The sequence below is a fragment of the Musca autumnalis genome, unplaced genomic scaffold, assembly GCF_047663935.1.
Source record: "Musca autumnalis isolate F117 unplaced genomic scaffold, ASM4766393v1 scaffold_1, whole genome shotgun sequence".
Taxonomy (NCBI): Eukaryota; Metazoa; Arthropoda; class Insecta; order Diptera; family Muscidae; genus Musca; species Musca autumnalis.
In genome coordinates this window covers 161499053-161517500 of record NW_027411644.1, presented here as the reverse complement: position 1 = coordinate 161517500, position 18448 = coordinate 161499053, and the positions used below count along the sequence as shown (strand labels likewise).

General features: G+C 33.9%; 2 protein-coding genes across 2 annotated transcripts; one reads left to right on the top strand and one right to left on the bottom strand.

Annotated features, from left to right (window-relative positions):
- Positions 1-6428: 6428 nt before the first annotated feature.
- Positions 6429-9388, bottom strand: Mcm3 (minichromosome maintenance 3). Its single transcript, XM_073958742.1, has 2 exons — positions 8830-9388; positions 6429-8757 (listed from the first exon to the last, which is right to left on the bottom strand). Exons 1-2 carry the CDS (start codon positions 9171-9173, stop codon positions 6621-6623), a joined length of 2481 nt encoding a protein of 826 aa, XP_073814843.1. The 5' UTR covers positions 9174-9388; the 3' UTR covers positions 6429-6620.
- A 5279-nt stretch (positions 9389-14667) lies between these two features.
- On the top strand, positions 14668-18008 carry LOC141388647 (ER membrane protein complex subunit 2-like). The gene is made up of 5 exons (XM_073958741.1): positions 14668-14867; positions 15062-15470; positions 15531-15687; positions 17006-17101; positions 17181-18008. Exons 1-5 carry the CDS (start codon positions 14834-14836, stop codon positions 17364-17366), a joined length of 882 nt encoding a protein of 293 aa, XP_073814842.1. The 5' UTR covers positions 14668-14833; the 3' UTR covers positions 17367-18008.
- The last annotated feature ends 440 nt before the right edge of the window (positions 18009-18448 follow it).

The following is an 18448-nucleotide window of genomic DNA, read 5'->3' as shown; positions in this document are numbered from 1 at the left end:
AGATTACTTCCTCCGTTCTCACCAGTTCAGATTTCAACATGGACTCCAAATGCACTCCTTTAAGTATTTTTATTTCGTAAATTACTTTTATTTTATAATTTTGTTATTTTATAACAACATTTTGGTAATTTATACTCTTTTGTTTAGAGACGGAAATATGTAGGGATCTACAACCCGGCTTGCTTTAGGGATCTCTAAGAACAAAATGTAACGAACAGGGAGGAGAGACTTTTTATGGAAAATACCATTTATGCTTAATTAATTTATTTTTAATTGTTTCTTTCCAAAAGTAGTTTCTTCTTTATTTTCAGATTCTTGTTCCTTTTCGTTTCGGACTTTTTTTTCAAATTCCAAGAAGCGAGATTTAATTGATTTCATTCTATGTCAGATTTAGAACAGACAAGGGAACTTTTAAAATAGCAATGTGTGCAGTCCGATTCTATTTTTAGCTCGATGGTTGGGACTTCATATAATACCAATTGTTTAGAAGTTTTAGTTGTTTGATATGCAGGAAATGTAAGACAACATCACGACGACAGTTCTAACAACTTTGGTCTGTTCCAGAAACTGCAAGAATCTACTTATTTTTACTACGATAACAATTTTTACTTTGTTATCGGAAAAATAGTAAAAATTAGTAGATTTTTGCAGTACTGGAACATACCAAAATGAAAATAAACAGGTGTGTAAATAAAAACACAAACATCATCTCTATTGGATCGATGGAATGGGTACAAATGCTGATGAAAAGATCGGATCTTTCACGACTTCCTTTGCATTGGTTCAAATCCTAATGAAAAGATCGGATCTTTCACGACTTCCTTTGAACCAATGCAAAAGATGACATGAAATCACGTCATCGCAAAGAACCGCTTCCGTCAAATTTTGCTGGGTAAGTATTAATTGTGTTTTCAATATTGAGCAAGTATTGCTTGTATAAAAATTTGTTTAAAAAATTAAACTCTTTTGAGCACAGTTTATATTGGAGAAGAACTTCATTTGAGGCAGTTTCTGAATAACGCTTATGCAGTTTGTTTCAATTTTTGAACTTTTTTAAGCCTGCAGTGTACCAGGGATGAGAAATGGAGGCTTTCTTCTTTAAAGGAACATGTTTGTCGCAAACATCCAAAATAACCTTGAGAAAAGCTTCATATGAAGAATTAATGCATTTATGTGTGAACAAATCTTCCCAAACAATATTATCAAATAAGGCATTTAATGACATAAAATTACAGTGCTTGAAATCATACTCCTTTACACTAGATCGACTTGATTGTTTGATGAAATTTAATGATTCAAGTTCGACTATTAAAGCATTATGATGAATGCTCGATGGAGAAAATGGCATAACACATTCATAAATTTTACTTTTAAAATGGTGATTCTGATGAAGCTTTTTCCTTTAGGTGTGTTAATGAAAATGAAATAATAGAAGCATTTAATAAGGTTAAGTCTAATTCAATTGGCTTTGATAATATCTCCATTAAATTTTTGAGAGTAATATATCCCTATATTTCTGGAATGATCTTGCATCTGTTTAATTACATCTTAATGTCATCTAATTTCCCTTCCAGTTGGAAAGTAGCAAGAGTCGTGCCCATTCCGAAATCTAGCAGTGTGTCGTGTCTGGAAGATATGCGACCTATATCAATAATGCCTGCATTGTCGAAGGTGATGGAGCATATAATTAAGAGTCAAATGCTCATTTCTGTTGATAATAAAATTTCCGATTCTCAATATGCTTTTAGGAGGGGTCACAATACTACTACTCTTCTGGTAAACCTAACTGATAGAATTAGAGCATGTGAAAATGATAATAAAATGAGCGTTCTGGTGTCCTTAGATTTAACCAAAGCTTTCAATTCGCTGTGTTACAACATGATGATTATTAAACTGAAACAAGACTATAATTTTTCTGTGTCAGCTTGCAGGCTGATCTTATCATACCTATCTGGTAGGAAACAATTTGTGGATTTAAAAGGCAAAACTTCTAACATGCTTCCTCTGACATCAGGCATTCCACAAGGGTCCGTTTTGGGACCCCTTTTGTTTTTGCTCTATATGAATGAACTCCCTGAGATCCTTGATTCAAACTTATGTAAGCCATTTTTATTTGCGGACGACATTCTACTTTTGTTTAGTACTGAAAATTGTTTTTATGATGTTCTGCAATCTAATGTAAATTATTATCTTGATAAGGTCGCTGCATGGTCTAGAAAAAATTCATTTTGGCCCGTTAAATCTAGGGCCATCTTGTTTGGTTCTACGGAAATAAATTTACCTAATTTTACAGTTGAGATAAGTAATTCCCGGGTGGAGGTTGTAGAATGCCATAGGGTTCTTGGAGTTATACTTGATAAGCAATTAAGTTTCATACAACATTTTCAGTCAGTGCATGGTAAAATTTCGTGTACACTGCGTAGGCTTTACTCCCTAAACATTTTCTTGCCACTACCTATTAGAAGTAGAATAGCGAATGCACTGCTAATGCCCCAAATATTATACGGACTGGAGGTAGTTTCAGGCACAATAGCAAATATCATGGAAAAAGTAGAGAAAATCGTCAACACTGTGGTACGCTTTGTTTTTGGAATTAGAAGACGAGATCACATTTCGGAATTTGTTTCTAAATTCTTGGGCTGTTCTTTCAAAAACTTTGTTAGATATCGTAATTTGGCTCTATATAAAGAGAGGCATCCCCTCATCTCTGCGGGAAAAATTCGTTTTTTCACATTTTAGCAGGAACAAGCAAATTACTGTTCCTATAATAAAGTGTTCTTTGTTTGAAAGATCCTTTATTGTTAGAATTGCCCGGTATTGGAATGTGTTGCCCTATAACCTGCGCATTTTTTCTCATTCGAATAATGTTTTTCGTTTGAAGCTAATGCTATACTACTCGGGTAGGAGATCTACTTGAATACCATATTTTTATGCTTGAGTGTATAACAAATTAATCTAATCTCGGAGTTGTTATTATGTTTTAAACCGGATTCAAATCTTTTATTATTATTTTTTTTCTTGCGGCTGGGGAGCCATATGTTAGGGATATTAAATATAATATATTACTCAGGATTTTTTAAGCTATGTAATATGTTTTTTGGCCTGGATGGCTTTGTATTACACTATGGATTTATAAATAAATAAAAAAAAAATCCGCTTGAACAAAAACTAGGTCCAGCAATTTATTTAATTTATTGAAGTAGTGATTTATCTTAAAAAGACCGATTTCAAAAAATGTGTCAATTAAGTTAATTTCTATTTCTTTATTGACGTTGAATGGAACAAAGTCATTATTAAATTCAACCCAGAGTAGTTCTGATAGATTGAAATCACCAAGTTTACCAATTTAGCGTTTGATCCCATTTTCTCATAAAGCATCATGTTGTTTACATGAGAAGCATATAAATCACTAGTACTACCAGGTGGAACATATGATACACAAATACATAGTATGCAATCCCGCATTTGAATTACAATAAACAGTTGATCCAACAAGTCATCAATTATTACTTCATTGCAAATACTTGAATTCAGCTTCGTTCTTACTGCAAACAACACACCACCTCCACGAGTAAGGTTTAATCTTTCATAATTTCTGTCCTTTCTATAGACATTAAATTCTATAAACATTAAAACATTAAATAAATTCAAATTCAGCATCGAAAAACTCCCGGTTGAGTCAGGTTTCTACAATTACAAATATGTATGTCAATTTCGGACGAAGTAGAGAATTGATACAGCTGCTCACTTTTAGTTTAGCATTCCAGAAACATTTTGGAAATAAAATTTAAACAATTTAAAGGAATATCTCTTATATTAGTTCGCGTTTTGTAGCTCCACAGGCCACAGCGAAGGTTTCACAATTTCATCAAAAAATGCAGGAGCAACACCAACTTTGAAATTTACCTGCTTCAACGAATTTATCGGGTATGTTCTGAGACACACTTCACCTCTCACTTCACGCCTCAAGCATTCTGATCACCCCATTTACTCCTACTTTCTGCGAATTTCTTGGGACTAAGATTCGCTAGGGTATTTAAAAAGAAGAGTACGCCCTAGTCCATCCATAAAATACTCGAAAAGTCAGCGTAAATGGGGTGAACAAAATGCTTGAGGCGTGAAGTGAGAGGTGAAGTGTGTCTCAGAACATACCCGTATATCAACATCTTTCTTTACCAACCTCGTACACTCAAAACCTATGTTCTTTACCAATATTTGCGTTATTCATTATGAAATTTATTACTTGCTCGCATGTTGGTTTGAAGGCAGACACATGCACATAAGCAGCTTTGCCTGGTTGCCTTGCTTTCCTGCTGCATTTTTGACAAAATAAATATAAAAGAATAAAGGAGGCCGAGCAAATTTCGAACTGGGCTCCCCTTTTCTTTTTTATTCTTTTATCAGAAGCTTATGTACCCAGGCCTTCAATTTAACAATCCGTTTTAACTTTAAGATAATCGGAAGGCTATAAATCTGTTCGATAATGCTTAGCTAACAGAAATGGAAACTTATAATTAAGGCTAATTAGCTCTCTATTCGTTGTTCGAACCCAAATTACGATATAATTACTTCATTTGACATACAAAATTTTGAGAACGAACAACGATTTTTGTACATTGTTGAATTTAAATTACTCTCAGAACGACGATAAAATATGTCCCATCTCTAACAAATGAGAGAATTTATAGAAATAAATTAATTATGACAGGAAAAATATAAAATGTATTTTTTTTTTAAATCCAAGCATTTTTAGAAAATCTGCAAAACATGAATAAAAAGTAAACGGTCCAACGATAAGTATACATCAAATCATAGCAAATTTTGTCTCCTCTTTCATTGCATTTGCATTTCTTGTCCATCGTTTCAAATTAGTCCCGGTTCACACTAGCGTGAATTTCATTAAAACATTTCATGAAATTGAGAAACAAACATCAAATGCCTGCCAGAAAGTCTGTATACCAAAAAGTTATTTTGGCAGGACTATCTCTCTCGTTAATTTTGAAAATAGAAAAATTAAAAAAATGTACTGAGAACACCAAAATTGTGAGAAAAAAATAGAAAACATTCATGAAAATAATATAATTTAATATTAAATAAATATCTGAAAGAAGGACAAATATTTTTTCACTCCATATCAATTAATTTTACTCGTCTTTTGGCTGAAACTTTCTTTAAAATCAGCAAATAAAAAGTATGAAAATATGAATCATGTTGCTATAAATTGTGTACTATGTCGTATGAACGGGTTAATTCGTGTACGTATTTATGAGAGCGAACGTGATTAAAATGCTAGTATGAACATGGCATTAGTTAATTCCTTACAATTAAATTTAATTTCTTACTATAATTTATAATAGCTGTTTAAGTATGACTGATTTTAGTATCTTCATTTGCTTTGTATTGTTTAAAATTTGTCAAAATATTTCAGTTGCACACACACATGCATTGTTCCTCGAAAATGCAACTAAATGTATCAGAAATAAAAATGATACATGTTTGCTTTTTACCTGCGTTAAAAATGCGTATTTTTGACGTTTTGAAACACGTAGCTTCGTAGTTGTTAAATACTACGGCGGCAAGAGACATAATACTACACACATTTGCCGTCATTTGCCATTTCCGATACACGGAAGTCAACCTAACTGTTATTTTCCAAGTAGGTGGAAAATTGCTAAAATTGTGCCGGTTCAGAAGTAAAGAGGCAATAATGACATAAACTCCCTTCTTTCTATATCGTTACTTCCAAATTTAGGAATATTATTGGAAAAAATTGTTAGAAATTAAATGCACGCGTAACTAATGACGTTATCCCAGAATGTCAATTTGGATTCAAAAAAGGAAATTCGACACTTCATGCTCTTTAAATTTTTCTAATAAGGTTCAAAATTTGAGAGAACGCAGGTGCACCGCGCCAGAATTTCAGATCTATTTCTTCATCCAATAAAAAATGTTATCAAATTTTCACATATCCTCCGCTTCTAGTTCCTTTTCCAAAACGTACTCCCTCCTTATCTCAAATCTTCACATCAACAGTGCAATTCATTACAAATTTCAGAATTCCAGTTCAATCCTTTCACTTAATTCTACCAAATTTAGTACTTGTCGTACACTTAAAATACCTATTTCCAAAGCCACCTACACACCAACAGTGATCCTAAAACTAATTTTGCGAAATCAAGTTCTATTCTTTCTCCCAATACAAAATTTAGTACCATTTACTGCTTCTCGTACCATTATAATTCCTATTTTTAAAGCGACCCCAGAAACCTCCTCCATTTCTTATCTTTACACACCAGCAACACATACACACATTTACAAAATCGTCTCTTTATATAGACCCTACTTCTCAGTTGAGTTGCTATCCATAATCAACCCCTTGATTTCATAAAATATACATACATATATTCAATAAATAAAAAAATTATTAGTTTTATATTTCTGTAGGTAAAGTATGTAAAAAAAATCCTTTATTAAAACAAAAAAAGTAAGGACATTTCAAAACAATTAACTTGGTATAATGTGATTTTGTAAAAAATGTATTTTTTATATGGGGAATTTTTAATATTCGAATGGGTTTGTTTGAATGTAAATGAAATGTATTTTAAAGTATCAAACTTATTTTAGATAAGGAAAACAATGCCATCGGCAACCATAATTTGATTATCTTCTGTCATGCGGCTTACAGCCGCCTCAATTTCACCATCTGTGAATTGTTCAACATTATTTTCATTAATGGCTGAAGTAATGCGAGCCAATGACAGACTTTGTTCGCGTGCCTCTCGGAATAGACGTTGTAGACTATTCTTGAATACGCCCAGACGGGCATCTGTAATGGTAGCTGGAGTAGGAGCTGCTGCAGTCGATGTATCTTCCGAGGACGCCATCGATTCTGATTGAGTAGTACCATTTGAGGCAGGTTTTCGCGAAGAAATGGAACGTCTTGTATCACGACGTGTTAAATCACCAGCATCAGGTTGGGGTGTTTCAATTTCATCATCACTGTCAGCTGCAGCAGATTCTTGTGTTGTTTCGACGCGAGTACGTTTACTACGACGTGATGGCGATTTTTCTGTTCCATTATCATTTGTAGCTTCTTCATCTGAGGAAGCACCATCAGCTCGTCTACGTTTGCTACCCTTCTCCTTTTCCAAGACTTTTTTGAAGTAAGCAAATTGAACCAATTCTATGGCAGCTTGGGCATCATCGGCAGTAACTGTCTTCGACATACGAGCCCTAGCATGAGCGGTTGATAAACGGATTAGGGTTTCCAATGTACGAGCTGTCACTGGTTGTGTACGAGCAACATCATTTTGTACACTTTCTTGGGATCGCAGGCGGGAATATTCATTTGAGATGGCCTCACAAGCCTGTTCGCTCAACTTTGGCTTCATACACTTGGCAATGTGTATGTATTTTCTCATAAACTCTACAGAGAGGATCTTCTCGTGGCGTTTGCGGGATTTTCCATGCAATAGGGCATCATACTTCTCATAGACTTCCGTTTCCTTTTTCTCTGTCGAGTTGGTGCTAAACGATAAGGAATCAGCATATGAACTACCCATAGACAGTGGTTCTCCATCAGCTTCTTTGGGATTGCGATAACGATGCATACGTACAACATGATCCGAAATCATCTGATCAACGTCACTGTCGATTACATCGAGCATTACGAACAGTAAATCGAAACGAGACAGCAACGAATCTTGCAAGCCAATATTTTCCATAGGTGTTTTGTACTGATCATATCGGCCATAGACAGGATTGGCGGCGGCCAAAACAGAACAACGAGCATTTAACGAGGCGTGAATGCCTGCCTTTGAAATTGTAACTCGACCCTGTTCCATGACTTCGTGAATTGCTGTACGATCGATATCACTCATTTTATCAAATTCATCGATACACACAACGCCACGATCTGCCAACACCATAGCACCAGCCTCCAGACGACGTTCACCGGTCTCCTGGTCCGTTGTAACAGCTGCAGTAAGACCAACACCACTAGAACCTCGACCAGTAGTGGGAATGGCACGAGGTGCAGTATTTAAAACATAACGAAGCAGCTGAGATTTTGCAACACTAGGATCGCCAATGAGGAGCACATTAATGTCTCCACGCAAACGAGTGCCATTTGGCAACAATTTCTCCACACCGCCCAATAGTAGACACAAGATAGCCTGTTTTACGTACGTGTGACCATGAATCGAAGGCGCCAAACTCTTTGAGAGTAATTCGTAGATATCATTGCTTTTGGCCAGTTTTTTGCATAGAATAATATCCTCACGGCTAATATCCAGATTACTTTCTTTACTTAGCAAAGATATATTATTGGCCAATAATATGGTACGAAATATACCTGAAGTGTAACCGCCACTTTTGCCAGGAAGACAGCGGTAGCTTCCTACAATCTGTACACGATCACCTGGCTTGCAACGATCAACAAGGTCATCATCGCAGATTATATCCACAGAACGAGGTAATTGACCGGCCGGGGCCTTCTCAGGCATTTCCTGTATGGTCAGAGATTGATGATCCTTATAGACAGACAAACCAAATTCAGTTTCCAATAAATTGCCATCTTCATCCTTAGTGGGATAAACAGCACTCGAGGGCATGGCTTCAAACGATGTCAAATCAGTGTATTTTCTTTCCATTACTTTACGTGTAGCAGGACAATAGTGGACGGAGCGCACCACTTTTGGATGAATTAATGACACTTTAGTAACAATGCCTTCAACGCAGACCATATTATTGAGATATCTAAAATAAGGATAGATATTACTCATTAATCAACCACAACTAAACTGTAATTCCATTGCAATATCAACTTACATCGATGTCAAAGAACGTGGTGTTACATGACGATTGCCAAAACAGCCTTCAAAACCCACAAAGAAATCTTCATTTTCTTTGGCGTAACTGGGATCCACTGTTGAAACATATTCCTTTAGTGCCCGACCAAAAGCCAATTGTTCGTCTGCAGCATTGCTTAGCAGTCCAAGAGCACGTTGAGGATTTTTCCGTTTCAAATCGTTTATGTTGACAATTAAACGTTTGCTCTTTTCCGCAATCATGTCTTTCACATGACCGGAATAGATGCCTTGATCCTCTTCATCGTCCAAGAAATCGACGTACTCACGCTGTATATCTTTAATGTATTGCTCGGCTTCGGCCATTTAATAACAATAATAACTTTAAACAACACACAAACAAAACAAAAGTGAAACCAGTTCGGGCGATCTGACCGCTTCAAGCGTTTAAATTAATATGCAATTTGCAATTTTGTTTTGTGCAATACACACAATTTAATTCGCGTACTTGCAATACAAACAATGAAACTGTTCGTTTGGCGGGAAAACAACAATGCGCTCAAATGTCAGAAAACAGTAGTAACAACATCAAGCGTACCTAAATAATAACGCACGGCAGATGGCATAATAGGTCTGTACGATAACCCAAAAATGTGTACAAATATTTAGTCAATATTTACATTAGGCAATTTTCCTTGCGGCAATTGTCAGTTTGTCGATGAGAGAGGGTGTTGAGAGGTAAAGGGTTATCATATGCCTCACCTCACTCTCCTTCAACTGAAAATTGCAGCAAGGACAATTGCCTAATATAAATATGGAATAAAATTATTCCTTTATGTTACCGAAAAAATAGTAAAAAGTTGTAAATTCTTGGAGTTCTGGAACAGACCATTAATATGTCTGTTCCAGAGCCTGATAGTACGTTTAGACTACGCCGGATTTAACAAATCCAGTCGATTTAACTTGTCATTTTCATACAATATCTGTCAAATAAATCAAGATTATGCTTGGTTTACATTCGGCGTCGTTTCATGATTTCTCCCGGAAGCAAGCAAAATTTATCATGATTTCGCATACAAAAATAAAATCACCTCATTTCGTGATTTCAGGGAAATTAACATCGAAATCACAGTACTCATGATATACAACCCTGTTTTTGCCTAAAAAAGTATCAAAAGTTGGAACACTTTTGACGTATCACAATAAACATGGTAGATGGTCAATTGCTGCAACAAAAAATTTTAGTATCAAAATGTGTAAACAATGTGCAAAAATATTAAATTAATTTGTTACAAGGATATTTTCCATTGTGTTCCCGTACTTTTTTAATGGTAGTGTTAGAAAAAGAGCGAATTGTCATAAGTTTCTTTACAAAAACTCCAGCAGAAATGTCAAAATCAATGTATCAGCTATCATTTTCGGATGCCAATAAACATGCTTCTAGTTTTTACTTTGTTTGTTATTCAGCGCTATTTTTGTTTATAGAAATGTGCAAGTCTTGCTAGATTTTGGAGTACGGGAACGCGTTTTTAGCACTAAACGGGAAAACTACTGCAAGTAATAATATTTTGCAGGTTCTGAGCACAACTTTTAACTATCAAAATTTATTATTATGATGTCTCAACGATAATTTTTTTTTTTATTTTTTCATTAGTTAGTATTATGCTAAGTTTACATTTACGAAATCCACTCGATTTCAACTGTCAATTCCATAGCTCAAACGTCAAATGAAATCTCATCCGGATTTCATTTGACGTTTAACCTATGGATTTGACAGTTGAAATCGAGTGGATTTATACACAATTAATACGATATATAGATAAATTTCGTATAAAGCAGTAAAGTTCTATATTATCGTATTTTTTAATGACTAATTATATTTATAATAGCTTGTTTTGAAAATTCATGTTCGATCAGCTGCGCATATGCATCTACAATGATTATTGTGATATGTTTGAAATCAACAAAAAATATATGTAAACACCGAAATGTATTTCAGGATTTCGCGAAATCCAGTGGATTTTGGAGCGTAATGCTAAGTTTACATTTACGAAATCCACTCGATTTCAACTGTTCAATTTTTTGATCCCTACAGTCGCAGTCTTTTTTTCTGAACACAAGAAAGAGTGTCTAAAATTATAAGAATTTGTTTAAAAAAAATAAAGAAATACAAACTAAAGATACGAACATTGCTGTAATTCACGAGACGCAAGTTATTTTTGAAGTGGAGTTAGAGTTTGTTTGGAAATCTGAACTGGAGTTGGAGTTTTTATAATGGAGAGTTTTTATAATTTGTATTAGTGTAATAAAGTTCATATTCTTGTTTACACGAATAAGCAATGTATTTTATTTATTTTGGGATATTTGCAATGGCTTGCATTTTATAGCATCTGTAGACTGCATTTAAATTCAATCATTACATTAAAGGCTGTGATTTGGATCGAAAATGGAGTGCATCCTATCTGTGTGCCGTGGAAGCAAAATGGAGTGCATCCTAGCTGCGCGCTCTCTTGTAAAATTCATAGGTGAATTCATAGGAAAAGATGTACTCCAGCGGCAATTGTTCTAGTGATTTAACTGCATCCGCGGATGCTAACTTTATGCTCAATATCGATAGATAGTTTTGCCTACCGATATTATCGATATAAAAACACCTAACTTGTAATCCATTGAAATAAATAAAAATGTCGCTGCTTTTCGGTTATTTGTGTGTAAGAAAGTAAGTCCGTAGTCACACATACACATTTTTCGGTAAAATAAAATGCATTTTGTACATTTTTTATAAAATAAAACCAGTTTTTTATTCTCCTTTACATTTCTGTGAACTACTTTTGCATAATTTCAAGAAAATCATTGACATTTCCGCCATTTTCATCTCTAAATTAATGGCGATGACAACTTAACGATAATATTGATAGCAATCGATATTTTAAAACATTAGCCCTGTTCCTTTACGTTCAAGAATCTTCAAGTTTTACAACTTTTTACTCGAAAAGCGTTCCTTTACTTCAGACACAATACAATTCATATGGGAGCAGTTTTCAACTTTTACTACTTTTGCCGGTTTTACCATTTTCAGAAGTAAAGGAACAGACCAATTATATTGAAAATATCTAATGTTGGGAATATCGATGGTTTGCCAGCTCTACTAGATCGGTGGCACTATCGATAATATCGATTCTTTTTTAAAACTTCAGTATCGATAGATAATTTTGTCTATCGATATTATCGGATTAACGTAAAATTAATTGAAATAAATAGAAATTTCGCGGATTTTCGGTTTCGTGGATGTGAGAAAGTAAGTCCGTAGCCACACATACAATTTTTTTGGACAAGCAAAATGTATTTTTGTGTATTTTTGTTAAATAAAAGCAACTGTTTTTCTTCTTTGCATTTCTGTAAACTACTTGCGCAAAATGTCAGCAAAAGCATAGACATTTCCGCCATTTTCATCTCCAAATTAATGGTGTTGACAGCTTACCGATAATATCGATAATAATCTAGCGCTCAGTTAGAGCATGATATAAATACTACCTTATGCTCTATATCGCGTTAGGTAACAATAACCTTGTTGTGAATGTTTCTAAAACCAAAGCAATGATTCTGGGTCCATTGTGTCGTCTGAATAGTAGTATTAATATAAAACTTACTGGACTTTCGATTGAGTTCGTTGATCGTTTAAAATGTTTAGGAGTTATACTCGACACAAAACTTGATTTTTCAGCGCATATAGATGCGTTATACCCAAGAGTAGTTAATATGCTTCGGAAATTGTATTCTACTGAATTCTATTTGCCCCTCTTTGTCAAGAAAAAGCTTGCTTATTCTATGTTGATATCGATCATTTCTTATGGTATAGAAGTGATATCGGGTACAACGCAGGAACTTTTTGGAAAAGTAGAAAAACTGTTCAACATGATTGTAAGATATGTATATAACATGCGCCGATCTGAACATATTTCGGAACAGGCAATGATTTTCCTAGGAGTGCCTTTTAATGTTTTTGTTCAGCAACGAGTTGTTTCATTTCTTTATAAATCGGTAATTTTTGAACTACCTGGTTTCCTGCGAGATCGGCTTGTTTTCTTTAGATCTACTAGAAACACACAATTAATTTTTCCACGTTTTTCCACATCTTTATACGAAAGATCTTTCATTATTCGCTCTGCACGTCTGTGGAATCAACTTCCTGCAGAGCTATGGCAGTTTTCGTTTTCCAGAAGTGTATTTCGACGAAGGTTTGAAAGCTTTGCTGTTAATAATACGATGGGCTGATGTAATATTATTGTCACGTATATATCTTGTAATTTTTTGTAGATTCTACTGTATTGGATTTACTGATGCAATGATTCAATTTGTTGGTAATACAACAATAGGCATATGATAACTCTTTCTTCATTTTGGCTGGGGAGCCTTATTTTTTGCCTTGTAGTTGTTTTGCGCACACACATGTGTACATTTTATTAAATACTTATTATTTATTATTTATAAGATTTGAATTGTAATAGTTTAAGATACATTTCCTGATTCGAAGAACACATTTGTAGTTTTTTTTGCATGTTGAGACATTAATAGGCCAAATGGCTTCTTCGCAACATATAAACAAAAATAAATAAATAAATAAATAAATATTAAAAAAATACATTTTACCTTTCCGAAAAATACGTACGTGTGACTACGGGCTTATTTTCTCACACACACAAAACCGAAAAACAGCGAAATTTCTATTTATTTTAATGAGTTTGGGTTGGGGGTTTTTTCCGATAATATCGATAGACAAAACTATCTATCGATATTTAATTTAAGAAACAATCGATTTTATCGATAGTGCCATCGATTTTTTGCCAGCTCTATGCTGGGGCTCAATTCTGTTTCTATGAAAATGTGAAATGAAAAATTTTATAAAGGAAATAAATGTCAAATGAAAAAAATTATAAAGGAAATATTTTTCATTTCAAATTTTCATAGAACAAGAATCCAGCCCCTGGACAGTTTGACATTTATCGATGTTTCCCGAAAATCGACAGTCAAAACTGATCGTGTGTACTAGAGCTGGCAAAAAATCGATGGCACTATCGATAATATCGATTGTTATTTAAAAATTCAATATCGATAGATAGTTTTGCCTATCGATATTATCGAAATAAAAACCCCTAACCATCCATTGAAATAAATAGAAATTTCGCTGCTTTTCGGTCATGTGTGTGTAAGAAAGCAAGTCCGTAGTCACACGTACACATTTTTTGGTAAAATAAAATTAATTTTTTTACATTTTTATAAAATAAAAGCACTTGTTTATTCTCCTTTACATTTCTGTGAACTACTTTTGCATAATTTCAAGAAATTATTGACATTTCCACCAGCTCTAGTGTGTACCCCGCTTAATGTTGGGAATATCTATAGTTTGCCAGCTCTATCGTACAGGGACTGGATTCTTGTTCTATGAAAATTTGAAATGAAAAATATTTCCTTTATAATTTTTTTCATTTGACAGTTTTCTCCTTTATAAATGTTTTCATTTCACATTTTCATAGAAACAGAATTGAGCCCCAGTAGTGGGATTCTGTATCTCATTTTTGCTGTTATCGACAAAAATCGGTAAAATTAAATCGCAAAATTATGAATAAAACATAAAGAAAAGTTTGCATCACTGTTTGTGTCGGTAGAGGCTAGCGACTACTTTTTATTCATCGTTAACTTACCGAAAATTTTCGTTAATTATCGAAATTAGAAGCATTTTACTTTTACCGACAATTATCGATAACAGCAAAAATGTGCTACAGAATCCCACTGCAGGCCTAGTAATGAATGAAAATCGTCGATATAATCAATTGTTAATTTTAGGTGTTATGAATCACCCAGTGAATTCAATAACAGTGTTATCGAAAGTTAGCAGAGTCGCTAACTTCACGCAGGTAAAAAATTATCTTTTCTGTCGTGTTTCTCCGTGTTTTATGAACAAAAAATTCACTTGTACTTCTAAATATTAATGAAACTGTCCAGCAAGTTACATTATTTACAATAAAATGGCTTTAAACTACGAGGAAATGAGCTGGAGAGGTAAGTAAAAGTATCCGTGCTTGGGTAAATAGAAAAACATTTTCATCCATATTATCCACCCCTATACCCCCATTCATTCTTGCAACGATGCACTGTCATCCTATAAAAAATGAATTAAATTGCTGGCCGGATATAAAACATATTTAATTTGTTGATATATTACATATGACCTACTTGCATTCGGTGTATTACAGATGTGCGCGACCACTTCCGCAAATGGAGGGAAGACAACGAGCGACGCAGTGATGATGTTATTCAGCTATGGGAGGCAATACTAGAGGACAAAGTATCAAAAACTGGCAACGAAAGGCACTTGATTTTGGAACAAGTTATTGTGGCTGCCCTTGATACGTCTCGATTCGATATTGCCGGTAGGTGTATTAAAGAATTGAGCCAAGAATTTCCCGGCAGCATGCGTGTAATGAAATTCAAGGCAATGCGACTTGAAGCCATGGAACGCTACAGTGAAGCTATCGAAGTGTTAGATGCTATAATTGCCAAAGATGAAACCAATGCTGCTCCCCGAAAGCGTAAAATTGCCATATTAAAAGCCAAAGGTCGTCGCACTGATGCCATTAAAGAACTTAATGAATATTTGAAGAAGTAATACACCAACATATTGTAGTGATTATTATTGCTAAATGTTCTTTGGTTTTTTTTTAGATTCATGTCCGATCAGGAAGCATGGCATGAGTTATGCAATTTATATATGGCTGAAGGTGATTATACCAAAGCTGCCTTTTGCATGGAAGAAGTTTTATTGCACAATCCACACAGTCATTTAATACATCAAAGGCTAGCCGAAATTCGTTATACTATGGTGAGTTGAATGTAATATATGACAGTTATTTAAACAAACAAGTTTGGTTTAGAGTCAATGCTCGGATTGGTATGACATTTTTATCATTTTTATCATTAAGATATGTGTTTTTTTCAGCAGAAAGTCCACATTTTCTGAGGTATGGACCTGAATGTTTTGGAACTTTTTGTTTTTATCGCCAAGTTTATTATAAATAGACCGTTTTTTCCAGCAATTTTCAAGAATTTACTATTTCGGGACCTTTTGTTTATTGTTAATTATGGGTAAGAAGAGAGAAAGAGAGCTCTCCTCTCTCCTGCGAGTTTACTATGAACAGCCTTGTACGAGTATATTTTTTTAAATTTTACTCTGGGTATTTTTATTAGTGACTGGAGCACCATGCGCATATTCCTTATATTATTGCAAATAGCCGAACTTTGGGCATATCCTAACTTTGTAAAACGTTAGGACCGACTCCACTATCTTACAAGTGCTTTCTCAGAGAGTAAGGTAGTTCTAATTAAATTAATTTAATTTATTTTATTAAAATCACTGTACCTAGCCCACAGGGCTACAACGGTTCCAAATACAACAATAAAGCTGCTACTACTACTCATATGCAAGAAAACTGTAAAAAGTTAACTGTCACCACCCCGCAAAAATCTGCAAGCAATTGGCTGATTTCCCAAAACAATTTGGCCGTCATTAAAGGAACCAAAGCAAGCAACATGTTGTATTTTATTTAAAATGTTCAACTTACCTTTTAAACACGAATGAAAAGAAGCTTTCAAATACCAAGATCTCTAATTGATCAAGTTTCATCATGACTGTCTTTTTCACAGCTATTTTGGTTCAGCCTTAATTCATGGTATAAGTAAAGAGGTAGATTTAAATGAAAAAAATCTATAGAACCCTTGTTTTTCCTGAATTCCTAAAACTTCAAAATTAAGCAACAAGTGGGTTTGTTTACAACACCAATTTTGAGCATTTTATAAAAATCGCGAAAAATGAATGAAGGACCAATGTTTCTCCGCATAATCAAGTTGTGGATATGATAAAATGTTTGTTTCAATGATAACCTGACGAATTATTTCCATACAAATGTTCCAAAAATAATTTTAAAAATCATTGAATTCGATTGTTTTTAATATTGTTTGACATATTATTCAAACACCACATACACATACACAGTTTGTGTATATTGTTTTGAAGTTTTAGGAATACTCGAATGAAAAAAAATTATATTGACATAAAGCTTTGGCTAACCTTTCTTATTAAACCATGCCTTAATTGATATATATGATATATTAAATTTACTTTTTTTCTCTGTACTTTCTAGGGTGGTGCCGAAAACATAGACATAGCACGAACATATTATTCACAGGCATTGAAGCTTAATCCCAACAATTTGAGAGCTCTTTATGGTATTTATTTGGTAAGTAAAACCTCAATGTGGTATACACATTTACCGCGCTACAAATTTGCTAATAACTTATGTTTGTTTTATTTTACAGTGTTGCAGCAGCATAGCAAATTCAAGAGCTTTGGGATCGAAACGCAAAGAAGCTTACAAAATGGCCCAATGGGCTTTGGATCAGGCCAATAAATTAACATCATCGGTGTCAAAGATAGAAAATAACGATAAATTGATTGCCTCTCTAGAAAGTGCGTTTGGCCATTTGGAAATCAAATCCTATTGACCAGAACGATGACAAACACCAAGAGCATTTATGTATAAAAGCCTTTTATGTCAATGAATGTCCCTTCCCACAGAACGTTAACAACAGTAACATCAAAACACACAAAAGTAGTCAGTTTAGGCGTTCTTTGGCATTACTAATTTACACACATTCATATACACAAAATACGTACGCGTACATGTCTATGGTATAATTTAGAAGACGACAATGACTACAAATCACCAAACGTTAAAAAGAAAACTATATATTTAAATATATTTAAAAAAAATAATACATATGTATGTACGAGAACAAAAGCAAACAAAAAAACTTTTGCGGTAAAATTGTTATAAAATAATTAGCAATATTTAATTCATATAATATTGGTTCAGTAGTTAAATTTTAATTTCTTCCCTAATAACATTCGTTTTTATTTTGTTCAAAAGCAAGGTATGGCTGGGTTTAATTTTCTTTCTTTGCTTTTGGTTTATATGTTTTAAATTGTCCATATGAAAAAAATCTACCAGAGAGATAAGAAGTGACCGATTTTCGGTCATTGTGTTTATGGATGATTATTATTTGTATTAGACAGCTTGTATTTCGTATATTATGATATAGAAATGACAACAACAACAAAATATAAAAATAATTTTATTATTTAAATCGAGAAAATGTTTTTATTTCTAAGCTTGGGGCAGTTTACATCTTATTCTCTTTTGCTAACTCTAACACCAGTTTAAAGTGGTGTCATAGCGCAATACGTGTTTTCCCATATTTGAATTCAATAGGATATTTTTGGACCAAATGTCTAAAAATTAAGCCTCCTTAGGAATGTATCCGATTGTTAGTTGGAACTCCACATTCAGGCATCTTAATATAAACAAGGTCGGTCCGTCGCTACCACTACGCAATTTTAACAAAAACTATACAACCAAAATTTCCACTGTGGCATATTAATTGACAAATCAAACAATAACATATTAATCCGAAAGAAATATTAGAGAGAGAGAACAAACATGCTATTGATATCCACATCCACAAGTATCGATTATCGTTAATTACCAATATTGTACCCGATTTCCCTTCTGTCACCAGTAGCGAGA

Coding starts and splice junctions, on each gene's coding strand:
- Mcm3 (XM_073958742.1), bottom strand. CDS start 9,173: ATGGCCGAAGCCGAGCAATACATTAAAGATATACAGCGTGAGTACGTC. Junction 8,758..8,829: donor CCACGTTCTTTGACATCGAT/GTAAGTTGATAT, acceptor TCCTTATTTTAG/ATATCTCAATAATATGGTCT.
- LOC141388647 (XM_073958741.1), top strand. CDS start 14,834: ATGGCTTTAAACTACGAGGAAATGAGCTGGAGAG. Junction 15,471..15,530: donor CTTAATGAATATTTGAAGAA/GTAATACACCAA, acceptor GTTTTTTTTTAG/ATTCATGTCCGATCAGGAAG. Junction 17,102..17,180: donor CTCTTTATGGTATTTATTTG/GTAAGTAAAACC, acceptor TTTATTTTACAG/TGTTGCAGCAGCATAGCAAA.